Source organism: Erpetoichthys calabaricus, chromosome 7 (genome assembly GCF_900747795.2).
Source record: "Erpetoichthys calabaricus chromosome 7, fErpCal1.3, whole genome shotgun sequence".
Classification (NCBI taxonomy): Eukaryota; Metazoa; Chordata; class Cladistia; order Polypteriformes; family Polypteridae; genus Erpetoichthys; species Erpetoichthys calabaricus.
In genome coordinates this window covers 23,566,920-23,580,375 of record NC_041400.2, presented here as the reverse complement: position 1 = coordinate 23,580,375, position 13,456 = coordinate 23,566,920, and the positions used below count along the sequence as shown (strand labels likewise).

General features: G+C 38.2%; 1 protein-coding gene across 2 annotated transcripts in view; it reads right to left on the bottom strand.

Moving 5' to 3' along the window:
- Positions 1 to 12,660, bottom strand: part of LOC114654425 (low-density lipoprotein receptor-related protein 2-like) — a 104,719-nt gene extending 92,059 nt beyond the window's left edge. The window contains exons 1-5 of one of the 2 annotated variants that reach the window (XM_028804985.2): positions 12,521 to 12,628; positions 9,487 to 9,600; positions 6,029 to 6,238; positions 4,133 to 4,301; positions 972 to 1,140 (exon numbers count right to left, since the gene is read on the bottom strand). In XM_028804985.2, the coding sequence (XP_028660818.2) occupies positions 972 to 1,140; positions 4,133 to 4,301; positions 6,029 to 6,238; positions 9,487 to 9,600; positions 12,521 to 12,590 (732 nt within the window). In that variant the 5' untranslated portion in view covers positions 12,591 to 12,628. Of the gene's footprint in view, positions 1 to 971; positions 1,141 to 4,132; positions 4,302 to 6,028; positions 6,239 to 9,486; positions 9,601 to 12,520 lie in introns of both variants that reach the window. The other variant, XM_051930169.1, reaches the window with a different exon arrangement.
- Between the last annotated feature and the right edge of the window lie 796 nt (positions 12,661 to 13,456).

The following is a 13,456-nucleotide window of genomic DNA, read 5'->3' as shown; positions in this document are numbered from 1 at the left end:
AGACATGCAGGGAGAGCCTTGTACTGCAAGCAGACCACTTCCTGGTGATGTCAGCTGAGCCATCTCTCTCACTCAGACCACCCCCAGCCTTGTCTTTTGTACAGCACTGCCACTACACTCAATTCATAGTGCATATCCTGCCAACTACGCCAAGAATTAGATCAAGCCACACCATGACCCATTTGCACTGTGGTAACTGCTGGTGTTCAGCTGCCAACCTTCAAATTCTGGATTACAAAAGCCCTCCTTTTTCTATGCCGTTATCAGTAACAGGGCTGGTTAATTGGCAATGCTAAACTGGCCCACTGTAATATGTGGGAGAATGCAGGACTATATTCTTCAGTGCAATTGAGCCCATTTAGGGCTACCAGATCCCCAGTGTCTCAGCAACAAGATCTGGCCTTTTACTACCATAAACTTAAATTATGCAGGTTTAGAAAATGGATGAAGGTGGTGAAGAAATGACCAGTGGATCGAATGGCATTAAAATTTGCTCTTGGACTATTCTTCAATTACAAACCGTCTGCACTAAAAAGCTAAAGTCCAGAGCAATCATGCCATCTCTGGACTACAAATCATCAAAACCATCAGTTTCTCATAACTTAACCCTTTAATTTCAAAAAAACCTTTGTACAAATGGTCAATAATCAACATTTAACTAACAACTATTTAATGCAAGAACACATCCAGTTTTAAAAGTGAAAGATGTCTAATAAGGTAAGCATATACTTCATTTAAACTAAGTAGCGGATAAATTTGAAACTAATGACATTTACCAGCAAGTGCCACACACCGAGTGAATTTGTGAAAGTTACCAAGGATTTCATTGCAGATTTTGGGGAAAAATAAGCAAGACATTCCTCAAAAGCAGTGCGAGTGTACCAATTTTTATTAAATGCCAAAGATCAAATCAGACATTTCAAAGAGTGGTGGGGCAGTCAGCATTGGGTACAAAATATGGTTTACTGTACCTCTTTGTATTTGCTAATCCAGAACAGTCTCCCTGTGACAGAGTCGACAGTCAACGCCTTTGTCTCTTCAGCAGTAACGATAGCAAGGGTCCTTCTTAAAGACCCATCCATGGCTGCACTTTCTAGAAACATCTGCCCACTTTCATCACGATTCATCCAAAACATGTTGCTAGAAGAGCAGAAGGAAAAAAAAAAAAAAAAAAAGCTTTGCAGAAAACATGCGGTGCAGGATTAGGGGCAGATCTACTATGAAACCAACAAAGCTTAAGCTTCAGGCCCCTAAACTCAGAATGTCCCCAGAAAGAGCTTTAGTCCACATTGCTTAACAGGTTTGGGAGTCTACTGTATGAGAAGGTTTTTTTTTTTTTTTTTTTTTTTTTAAATAATGTAGTTTATTCTCTTCCCATTCCTTTGTCCCCTGAAGTTCTTTTCCTCCTAGACCTTTCTTTCTGCCATCATAGTCTTAATGACTGCAGCTATTACAGCCTAGTTACTTTTAGCCTCTTGCCGGAAAACTCATACCCCTTCTCTCCTTCAATTTGGAAGTCTTCATTTAATAATCTTACCCTTCTTAAACTTTCTGTATCACAGATCAAGGTTCTACAACAGCCTTTATGCCCTTCAAACAGTAAAGAGATGGTTGGGGGTGCTCCCTGAAGCAGTCTCTCCTGTCCACCTTTCTTTTTTGATCCCCTTCACCTTGCACTCCTGAATTGTGTGCATGTGCCATATACCTGTAGACTTTTGTTTCCCTAGTGTTTCTGCTTAATTAGCAGTCTCAGGTGTGGTGGGAGTTGTTTTATTATATTGCTGAAAAAGCAGCTATTGCTTTCCTTTTAATGTACTCCTTTCATTTAAATCAATAAAAATTTGATCAAAAAATTAGTGTTATTAATTTAACACAAAACAGTTAAAAAGGTTATTAAAGTATCAAAAAATAAAATTTGTGGTGATCTGTTGTGGAACAAACCCCTCTGATGAGAATATTTATTACCCAGATCACTGCTGGTTGCGAAGAGGCCCCCATAACATTTCAAGCCTCAAAATATAGGTCTGCTACTTTTACAGGATACAATGGGATTGGCACAATGACTACATGACAAATAAAAATCCTTATGAGTGAAGGCATGACAGTATATTATATCAGATTAATTATATTTTCATAATAGCACAGAATACTATACAAAGCTGTTTTTAGTTTTTTAAAAAAAAAAAGCAAACTCTTATACTATGGCATGCACTTTGTACCTTCCAGCACAAAATATGGTCAAAAACGGGCCTAAAAATGAGTGTTTTGAAGAGTCAAAAATAGACGTAAATGTAAGATCTTTTATTTTTACACATATACAGGAGTCAAAAGTTCCTATATAAGGTGTGTGGAAGTCATATTAAAACACTAAAATATGAGCCAAGTCAAAGCAAATTGAAGCTAATAGGAAAGGCATACAGGCTTTCCTTGCTTTATTAAGGAGCTAATCTAGTACTGAAAAATCCTTGGAAAAGTGAATTTTCTTAACTTAAACTACAGTTAATTTAAATAGAAGATATTAAGTGTTCCATGGACCCAAAAACAGGCCACACTTTCATTCAAATAACTACATGACAATTAACAGAAGTAGTTTAACAAAATTAGTTATCAAAACAAAACCCAATTAAACATTGGCCTTTAATAAATTATGTTTAATAAACTTCTTTATCTACACTTTCTTCTAGTTTCACATTCAAAGGATGGCCTTTTGGTTTTTCTTGGGCTTTTCCAATGAGTTCACCGTCTGTTTTGGAGCCGTGAGTACCAGGATAACATGAGAAGGCAAGAGCAGCACACGCGACAAGGTGGGCGAACCAGTGACCACAGCAGGGGAATGTGCAAGACCTCTGCACAGCCAAAAAGGAAACCAGCTGCAGACAATACACTTCAAAGCCTTAAACACTTACAGTAATATGAGACAGTAAGGCCCATTAGAATAGATCCCTGTTGGCAGCATTCTATTTTGCCCAATTATCACCACTCTTCATAGAACAGGCTATAGTCTCTGCTTTATAGTGTGACACACAGATCTGTTTGAGACTTTTGGCTGCAGCTGGTTACGCGGACCACCCTGATCCCTGTGGATAAAGCCTGATCCTGTCTGGCCAGCTACCAAATACAGTGTCTGAATGTGAAGTACTAGCGGAGGAGAGAAACGAGACTGCACAGGCTGCTACAAGTTGCACATGAAATTACACAAGTACTTTTTGGGGCACATTTAATTCTTCATAAATAGGCATTTTCATAAAGCAGGGTAAGCTTGTATATTACCTAACTGACCGAGGTAAACCATTGGGTGCATGAGTAGCCCTCGTGTTTTATGGCTTAATATTGCAGTAAAATAGCAAAATACGGAATAAAAGTAGCCATTTAAGATAGAAAATGTAGTGAAGCGCAAACAAAATTATACTCAAGCAGAAATATACTCAAGAAATCCTAAAGTACAGTAATGAAGTATTACTGTACAATACTGGCTTTCATCTACCGTATATCCTACACTGGGGAACATTATGAAGTAGGAAAACTCAAGTAAAAACTGTAAATTTAAGAGTATTGATCTTGAGGATGAAGGGTTACTTTTTCCTGTACTGACATGACTATTTCCTTAACAACTTTTGTATGTCATTGTTTATGGGTTGCCCAAAATCTTTCAGATCATAGCCACTACTAAGTGATGTATTCAGAAATGTTACAATCTGCCCACACACTTCACCTAAAAAACACACTTTATATGAGGTTAGGCCAGTCTGCCATTAACAGTTGGTCTTTTATGTTAATCTTTACATTTAATTACACTTGATTCATTTTGGAAAGGGTACATCTAGTAAAAAAAAAAAAAAAAAAAAAAAAAAAAAAAAAAAGTACAACTAATCTAAATTTAATTTACCAAAAATGACCTTACAATAGACTGTACATTCAGTTACTTGCATTCCCATTGTGAATAGGACTTCTGAATTCAGTTTTTAGCAAACCATTCAATTTCTTTATAGAAACTATGAAGCAGACCACTCTAGTCATAGAAAGAATCACAAAAGAGTTAAAAACCCCAAAGCTTGTACATTCAAGGACAAATTTTCTCAAACAGATTGGGTGCCACAACTACTTCAAATTACAAAGCATTGCCATTGAAAACCTGGTAGGTGGGTGCAGAACAAGCCCGGTGGGGTTCATCATCGTCTCCAGAATCATCACAAATCCAGTTCCATCACTAGCTCCGGCACAAATAGCCAAGTCTGTTGGGTTAATCCAATATAACTGATCCGTCAGCCAGTCCACTGCAAGACTCTGAACTCCTGTGACACCTGAAAAGAACATAATTCTCTGAAAAGTGTGGAATTCAAATCTTAAGGTAAATTACATTCAAACAAACATGCTCATATGCTTGATACAGCAGTGACACTGAATTGATTCCATCATCACCACCTTTTCTGGGACTACAGTGAAACTGATCCTTTACATGTATAAAGCAAATGAGTTAAGTAAACCACAGTAGAAATGTCAACCCCATGCCTACAAAATGGACGGCTCAGTCACATTTCACAACTTTTCCAGCAATTTGTAGTTGCAGACTTCATTTACATAATCGTAGCAAGTAGGAGTTAGTCAGTGGCACATTCGTGTGCTTGCCAGTCATGCAGTCGGACAAGCCTGGCAACTCCCTGTGACAAAATAAAATCAAACTAGTTTAAGTCAATGGGTGTGTGTGTGTGTGTGTGTGTCTCAGAGTTAACACCCGATGAAGACTGTCAGAAGTATAAATGCATATACTGTAGCTATAAGGAATAAGGCATGTGGGTGTTTTGGACCTGATGTCATGTGTTTTATGTGGTATGAAAGAATGGGAGGGGGGGGAAACAAGTACCACAACTGCAGCAAAATACAGTGTACCAATAAAGCTTGCACACGGGCAATGGCTTCGTCAAGAAGCATGATACTGGCCGTCAGAAAAAGTGTGAGCTTGAAAGACTTTGGAAATGTTAAATTAGACTTTCCAGCACAGTTTCACATGTCCTGCGATTTTCAGTCTAGTAATCCAACATTGTTAGGAGACAAGATCAGCAACTATAGTTATCAACTTTGACATCCTCTCTGACTAGACGTCGCGTAAGATAGCATCAGCTTGATCCACAGCCTCTTGGAATCCCAAAACAGAGGTTTTTTTCTCGGCAGGCGGAGAACTGCCAGGCTCAACTTGGTCAGAGATTCAGCAGTGAGAAACTGAAATTTTTCTGATTCAAAGTTACTGATTCAAACGTTTTAATTGTCGTAACTTATTTTTAACTGTTTACATTGCTGTACATCGAACGGCATGGTAACGTCAGCCATTGCGGGGATTTACGCACTTTCACAGTCCATTCAGAAGATGATCTTCATTGTGCTCTTGCAAAGACTGCCCCGAGAATTTCTGATCTGGTGAGAAAGAAGCAGCCTCAACCTTTGCACTGACGTTGGCTTTTTACGTGTACTGTCGCAACAATTTTGTAGCAATGTAGTTTACTGTTCTATTAAGACTGTTACCCATGCCATGCTTATCACATTTTCACATAAGTATACAACATGAATATGGTGAATACAGTTCAATACACCATGAAGAAAAACAAACTTAAGACAAAATTTCATTTTTTTGTAATTAGAAATGTTCCACAATATATAATTGCATAGTTTGTTATTAATCACTACGCTTTAATTATGTTCAATTTGTAACAATGATAATACATCCTGCATATCAGATATTTACATTACGATTCATAACAGTAGCAAAATTACAGTTATGAAGTAGCAACGAAAATAATTTTATGGTTGGGGTCGCCACAGCATGGGAAATTGTATTAAAGGGTCACGGCACTAGAAAGGTTGAGAACCACTGCACTTAGGTGACTGTTAAATGTGGGTGTTAAAGTATACAGCTAACCTATATTCTTAATCCAAGTTCTTTAAAACTGCTTTAGGAAAAGAATAAATTCTGGCCTGCACCGTTTCTGTAACAAACATGGCTTATATAGGACAAAACCATTTAAAATAAACTTACCCGAGTAGAGTAGTTGTGTTTTATTGCTCTTCTGCATATACACATTAATCTTGCCCATTCTGTTAACCCAATAGAACTCTTTTTGGGCAAAACTGTAGGCAATTGAAACAGCTGAGCCATGAGTGGAAACAAGAACATCACGTTGTCCTGTCTGCAGGTCCCAAAGAACAAGAGATTTGTCTTCTAAGCTCAATATCTGCAATTTGTTCTCTGTTAAAACAAGATTAAAAACCAGATAATAAGTCTATGCATTTAAACACCTTGTGAACAAGAATGGCTTTCCAATACCATAATATTCAGTGTTACTGGTGCCTAATCTAGAAGCATTGCGTGCCAGGCAGCAATAAAAATCACATCTTTAAATGACTTAACAGCTTAGAGCTAAATGCTTCATAATCTAGGTATCATTTTACATATTCTAATATTTATCACTTGTGCTCCATACCTAATAACCTATTCTGGTTAAGCTAAGATCTGAAAACAGAATTCCTTGGAGAAGAAAGGGGAAAACTAAAGGCAGAATGAGAACAGGAAGATCAAGACTAAGATGGATAGGCAGCATTACGGAGACCACTTAAATGACCCTGAAGGAACACTAAGAAGCTGTTTCAGATAGAAAGAACCAGTAGGCTAAAGTCACATTGGAGTTGGATTTGACTAAACAATTAAGCAGCAAAAGATCTGCTTAAGTGCAAGACAGATCACTTTATGAAAAAGACGAAGTGAACTGCTTTTATGGGAAAGGGGATGAAAAGGCATTAATTATGCATTTCCATTGAACTGCTTTAGCATTGGAGGCAGTTTTGTAAAGTATTACATGCAATGACACTTAAAGTCCCACTTTCGTCCACCTTTTCAGTAGGGTTATGTGAAACGAGAACCTCTCACAGCAGCACAGCACACAATCCTTGTATAACAGGTCATGGCTCCTCTGATCTGCACACTCACCCAAAAGACACCGAGTCACTATCTGACAAAACAGACATGACCAAGATGTGGGAGACAACCAGACAAAGTTCTAGGAAATGCACGTGAATATTTAGAAAAAGTACAAATGACACAGTTGGATTAAGCCAAGAAGTGAATACAGGTGCGGTGGTCACAATATGCTCACACTCGCACCGTCTTAAATCTGCAATTTATTTTATATTGGGGACACCAGGAACAAACCAAGTGTTCTCCCGGCTTGCACATTCCCACACCATGCATGCAAATCCTACTCAATTTCCCCATTGCCGATAATTATTTAAATAACACAGAACTAATGGACCTGATGAAGCACAAGCACAACCCTATAAAGGACTAACCACAAAGTCCAAACACAATCCAGGCTACAGATGCAGATGATACCAAAAACAAACTGACTTCTACAGTGAACAGCCCCCTGAATATTATGAAGGGTTTGTCCTACAGTGTCCTTGAGTGTAGATTTGGAGTGAGAGGGAGCGCTCACTAGATGAGGCCGTGTCCAACCAAGACTAAATCACACAAACAAGCAAGTACTGGACAAGAACATACATTCAGAAAAGATGTGTAATCCAAGGTGGTAGTCTGTAACCCATGAATTAATTCAATTATGAATATATGTACTTTAATGATTCATACAATGTGTCAAGTATTTAATATTTCAGAAAAAATGTTTAAGAGACTATTTTAACTCAATGAAAGCAACAGACTTAAAGGATTCTCAACAGAACCCAAATTTGAAGACACCTTTGAAACTCAAAGCAAAACTCACAGCATCTCTAAACAGAAACAAACACGTCATGTCTACACCGTGTTACACTTCAATTACTTAATACAAATGCAAGTGCACCCAATTAATAATTTAATCAAGGAACAAAACTCATTACCCTTTTGACAAAACCTGTTAACAATAGCTTAGTCTGTGAACTCAGGAATTTTTTACATTATGTGGGTCTTCAGATTGCACGGAGTTTCTCAGTTACCCCGTTTCTGTAAAAGATCAAATTCTGAGAGAACACAACAATCTAAGACACAGTATAGGGAACAGCAGACGGCCACTTCAGGGGGTCTAAAGAAAGGAGGCTCCAATTGCCTCATAGATTAAGTCTTCAAAATTCTTAGAAATTGAGAAGATTTCTCTAGAAGAATTTTTCTACTTATACAGTGAATCATGCTGTCAAGAGCAGGACTAAAACTCAAAACTGAATACATTCAAGAAACCAGAGGAAAACAATGTTCTTCATTTCCATTATTTAGGCATAAATGATAATTCAAACACAGGTGAAGACGGCATCAAAAAAACAAAAAAAAACAAACTAGTGGATGAGATAGTCGTGCACTTGAGCGATTAGACCACCCAAACAAGCTGATTCAATGAGCACTCAGTTATAGTTTGTTTTTTTGGATTGGGAGACAAGACTGGTATTTCTTCCAGAAAGTAAAATGGAATGCAGATTAAAGTATAATGTTCGAATTTTTATTTTCAAAAAAGCAGAACATTACAACAACATAGTACTCAGAAATAAATACAGCATTTTAATTCAAAAATCAATTCAGACAAAGGATAAATAAAAACAAAGGAAAAAACATTCAACTCCCAACCAAGAGAAGAAGAAACGAGCAGAAAAACCTCCCCTAACCTTTTAAATAGATTTAAAAAAGTTAACAGCAGAAGAGTCAACTGCAGGTTCAACATGCTTTCCAAAAATTCCACTAATTAATTCTTGCCATGTTTTAAACAGTTTGGACATATCCTGTAAGAAAGAACTATTTTTTTCCCCCCAATTTGAGATAATACAGGACAGTGCTCACCCACAGAGTTATAGAAGGTGGGTTGGGATTCTTCTAGCTAAAGATACGCCTGTGGTTGAGGATTGTGGTATTGGCTACTACAACCAGTTTATCACTATGGACATAATGCCATCAGGGAATAAACAATTTTGGCAAAAATGTCACTTTACTGATTTCCCAAAATTGTGCTCTTGATTTAAAATTAGTATGCCATGAAGATGGAGTAATGAACTATTGTGAGTAAAACGACAATATATACATTTAAAAAACTTAGTTCATGTTCATTGCTTTGCTTTAAAAAAAATGTGATGTGAAGCAGATTCTAAAAAAACCCAACCTGCTAAAAACAGATTTCATATTACTAAGTATCTAATAATCCTTAAGAGAAACCACTGGACACAATTTAGCCTTTTGTATAGCACCTTTAGAGGGAGCACCATTACAAGAAACTACCAAAAACAATAAAACACCTCAGAATAATAAAGTAGAACAAAAATGCTCAAGAATGATCGATAACTAAAAGCTCCAACATCAAGTCAAAATAAGAATGTACATTTGGTCCAAGCAGATGGAATGCCAGTAGCTGACATGCGAAAAATGGGACTGGAAGGATCCAGGATTTCATTGTTCACAATTTTGGAACGTGAGGTCAGATTTATTTCACAGCTAAGAAAATAAAACTAAAAGTTGGTAGCACATACCACAGCCGTATTCATCTGAGGCATCTAAACAGTCACCGTGTCCATCACAGCGCAGGGAGTTGGAGATGCATGGCCCATCATTACAATGCCATTGACCTTCAGAACACAACGCATCTGGAAAGACAAGATGGTGCGGGGTGGAAAATAAAAACTAATCTACGGTATATAGGGAGTGTGCCCCAGAGGACGAGGAGCCAGACATTAAAAGAACAAGATCACAGGTTTAGCTTTAAGTAAACTGTACCATGATAAACACCCAAAATGGAATGTTCAGAACATATTTATGTTGCATATTGTACTTGTATAGGACTTTGGCACCAAGTTCGCCACGGGAGAACAAATATAAAATCTGATAGATTCTAACTAGGTAAGTAAGTAACATGACAGTTATAATTGTATACTAACCCTCACCTATTCTGTTTCTCTTCTCGGTATTCAAATGTGGCACTTGGTGCAATGGCCCACCTGCCAAGTTGCTTTGCCTGCCTAAGGAAAAGTCATCCCAGATGGAGGATCGCAGGAATCGTGGGAAAGAGGGGTCCTTTCATTGGATTGGCTGGCCCAGCACTGTTTCAGCCGTGGAATGGCCAAATGGGGGAGACAGATTGAAGGATGAGGTCTCCAGGACTCTACACAAATCCAAATCTTATTATGGGATACATCATCTACTGTTAAATTCTGCTCTGTACTTCTAAAATTTATATTTTTTTATTTCTTACTATATTGAGGAATTGTTCTGTTCTGTGTACTGCATTGTATTGTATTGAACCCCTTCTTTTTAGATAGATAGATAGATAGATAGATACTTTATTAATCCCAATGGGAAATTCACACCCTCTGCACGCCCAGCCTACCTGGAAAGGGGTCTCTCTTTGAACTGCCTTTCCCAAGGTTTCTTCCATTTTTTCCCTACAAGGTTTTTTGTGGGAGTTTTTCCTTGTCTTCCTAGAGAGTCAAGGCTGGGGGGCTGTAAAGAGGCAGGGCCTGTTAAAGCCCATTGCGGCACTTCCTGTGTGATTTTGGGCTATACAAAAATAAACTGTATTGTATTGTAACTACATGAGCATTACAAAACCCAGAAACATAACAGTCAGCCCAGTAGCTGTAGTTCCAAGCCATTTTCCTATCTTAGCTCCAAGTGTATAGCCACCAATCTCTACTGCTGTTAATAAAGAAACAAAAGAAATCCAGATATATCTGCATCACTTACAGCACCAGACATGGCCACACAACAGCTAAGCTGACATGCCAGACATTCCCACAATCACTTGGCCTACATGACCAAAAGAATGTATTTGAACACAATTCTGTGCAAAGTCATCAGTCAGAGAGCCACTTTATGACTAAGGGACTTTCACTTTATAAAGATAGCCAGATACACACTTTCGGTATACTTGATACACAAAAAAAAAAGGCAGAAGTAATTAAATCTGAATAATTAGACAAACAAGTGGGTTACACAAATTGCTAACAGCATAAATCAGTACAAAATATAATCTATAGGAGATGGGAATTTGAATGAGCATACACTGTAGCACATGCTACAGGAGAAATATAAAAGTTAACAGAAAACATAGGACTTTGCATTGAGAGATAAAGCCTCTCCAACAAAATGATGTGTGCTCTTTGAAGACTGGTTGATAATATTTCTTTATTTTGAACCAAACCTACACAAATATCAGAACAGTCTGGAGTCTTCCAATAGTGGCACAAGCTGAAATACTAAGTGAGGTGAAGAGAATACTACAATAGGATCACTGCCAGATAAACATAGCAGTGAACTAAACTGTCTGAATTTTAAAAACCAAGAACACTAAGGTGGCAAATATACTAGACATGACAGAAAAAAAACGTAAGAACATCTATTGGTTAAGTATGATAGGCAATACAAGCCCAGGTAGTTGCTATACTGCTTTTCCTCCAACATCAGGATGACATTTAGATTTCATCATTTCCATTAAATAGAAGCTTTTACTCATACTGGAATTACATCAAATGTAAACCACAAATTTATCCAGCTGGTTGATAACATTAGTAAGAACCACTAAGTTTTTTTTCCTGCTTCAACACTACTTTTCAGTAATAGATGTACTAGTAATTATACTGTTTTTTAAATTCATTATGTAGCTGTACTTCATAACAGAATTGAGTTTCCAGGCTATCAATCTAATACAAATCAGAAATTAAAACGGACATTCACTTCATCTGTATTTGAGTACACTGCTGACACCATTTTGTACAACATGTTAGCTTTGCAGAAATCAACTGGACCACAGGTTTCAAAACAGTGCTCACTAGAGGCAAGTCACCTACATGACAGTCTGAATGCTCACCACAGCCTCTAAGTTTCCAATAATGAGCAGAAACCCACCGAATCTCAAATTGTACAGGTGAGTCCATAAACCATCAGAAAAAAAGATGAAATCACATATTCCTGACAAAGGCACACCAGGGCATGTGCTCCTTGGTTTAATAAGTCAATGTTGTACCTCAAATTGTTAAAAAAGGCACGACTGCACAAACAAAGACCTGTTTATTTAACATGGTCTGTCACTTTTAAAAAGTTCTATTTTGGCATGGTCTTTGTGCATTGCTATTGGACTTGAGGCACACCGCCTTCGTATTTTTCAAACTCAAATGTCGTCTGCTCTGATAAACTTGAACTTTGTTTTTGTTTTCCGTGGGGAAACTTCACTTCACCAGTCGCATTCTACCAAACACACTAGTAAGCCACACGACAAAGATTTAAAGCACTTGCAGATGGGCACAAGATCTCTTTACAAAGGAGGTAACAGGCTCCGCGCTCTTTGAGTTGCAGTGATGCCATTCTTTCAGCTCCACATACGACCATATAACAGTCTACTTGTGATTAAAGGGAGTTAAGGAAAGATACAGGGGTACAGCATAAAATGATCATAATATCGATGAACATTGATAATAACTAACAAACAGTGGAAATAAAGCGAGCGACACTCTGTCCACAAATACTCAAAGCAGCAGCCGTATCAGCAATGCTGTCTGGATCAAGTTTTACCTGAAGAAGAAAGCCCAAAAGTTCCTTGAAAAAGGCAGAGAATTAATAAAACCCCACGAACCGTCCCCATGTCTCTGCCCGGACTTCATGAACCCCAAAGATGTCGAGCGCCGCCGCACCACAAACACTTATAATTTCACCTGCCAGTGGGCAATTTAGCGCACCTGCCGCCAGGTGCGACGTCAGCGCGCAGCTTCTCGCTGTAGGCTCGCCGCCGGCAGACGCGCATGCGCGTGAAATTGTATTCAGGTCATCCGTCCACAAGCTACAGGCTGGATATTACGTCAACAAAATTCACTCCGAATTAGCATTTACACTAGCTATCTGAGGAGTATTCTGGTTATTTAATATTCATTATTTATTTAGTGTTTTTTTAATAACCAGAGAACTACGAATTAGCTATTAACGTCTAAAGAATTTTTCCTATTAACAAGCTCTTTGGTCACTACTATTTTAAAAAGAGTCAGCTAAATAAAAGCGTCAACAGTAAACTCAAAATTCCACTATAGCATATTCGAACTACATTTGGATGTTAATGTTGGATAGCGGCGTAAGTCATAATGTAAGTAAAGAAAAAATATTTGTTCACTCTGGCACTCTTATCTAACACACTATTGCATTTTGTTTGAAGACCAGAAAACATTCAGTATCCAAAATGTACAATAAAAGTGAAAAAGTAAAATACCCTTAATTTCTTTAGATCAGTAGAGGGTTCCATAAATAACAATGAATAGACGATTCGTGAAATTCCAACTTCAAGTTCAGGTTTGGGCGGCACGGTGGCGCAGTGGGTAGCGCTGCTGCCTCGCAGCTGGGAGACCTGGGGACCTGGATTCGCTTCCCGGGTCCTCCCTGCGTGGAGTTTGCATGTTCTCCCCGTGTCTGCGTGGGTTTCCTCCGGGCGCTCCGGTTTCCTCCCACAGTCCAAAGACATGC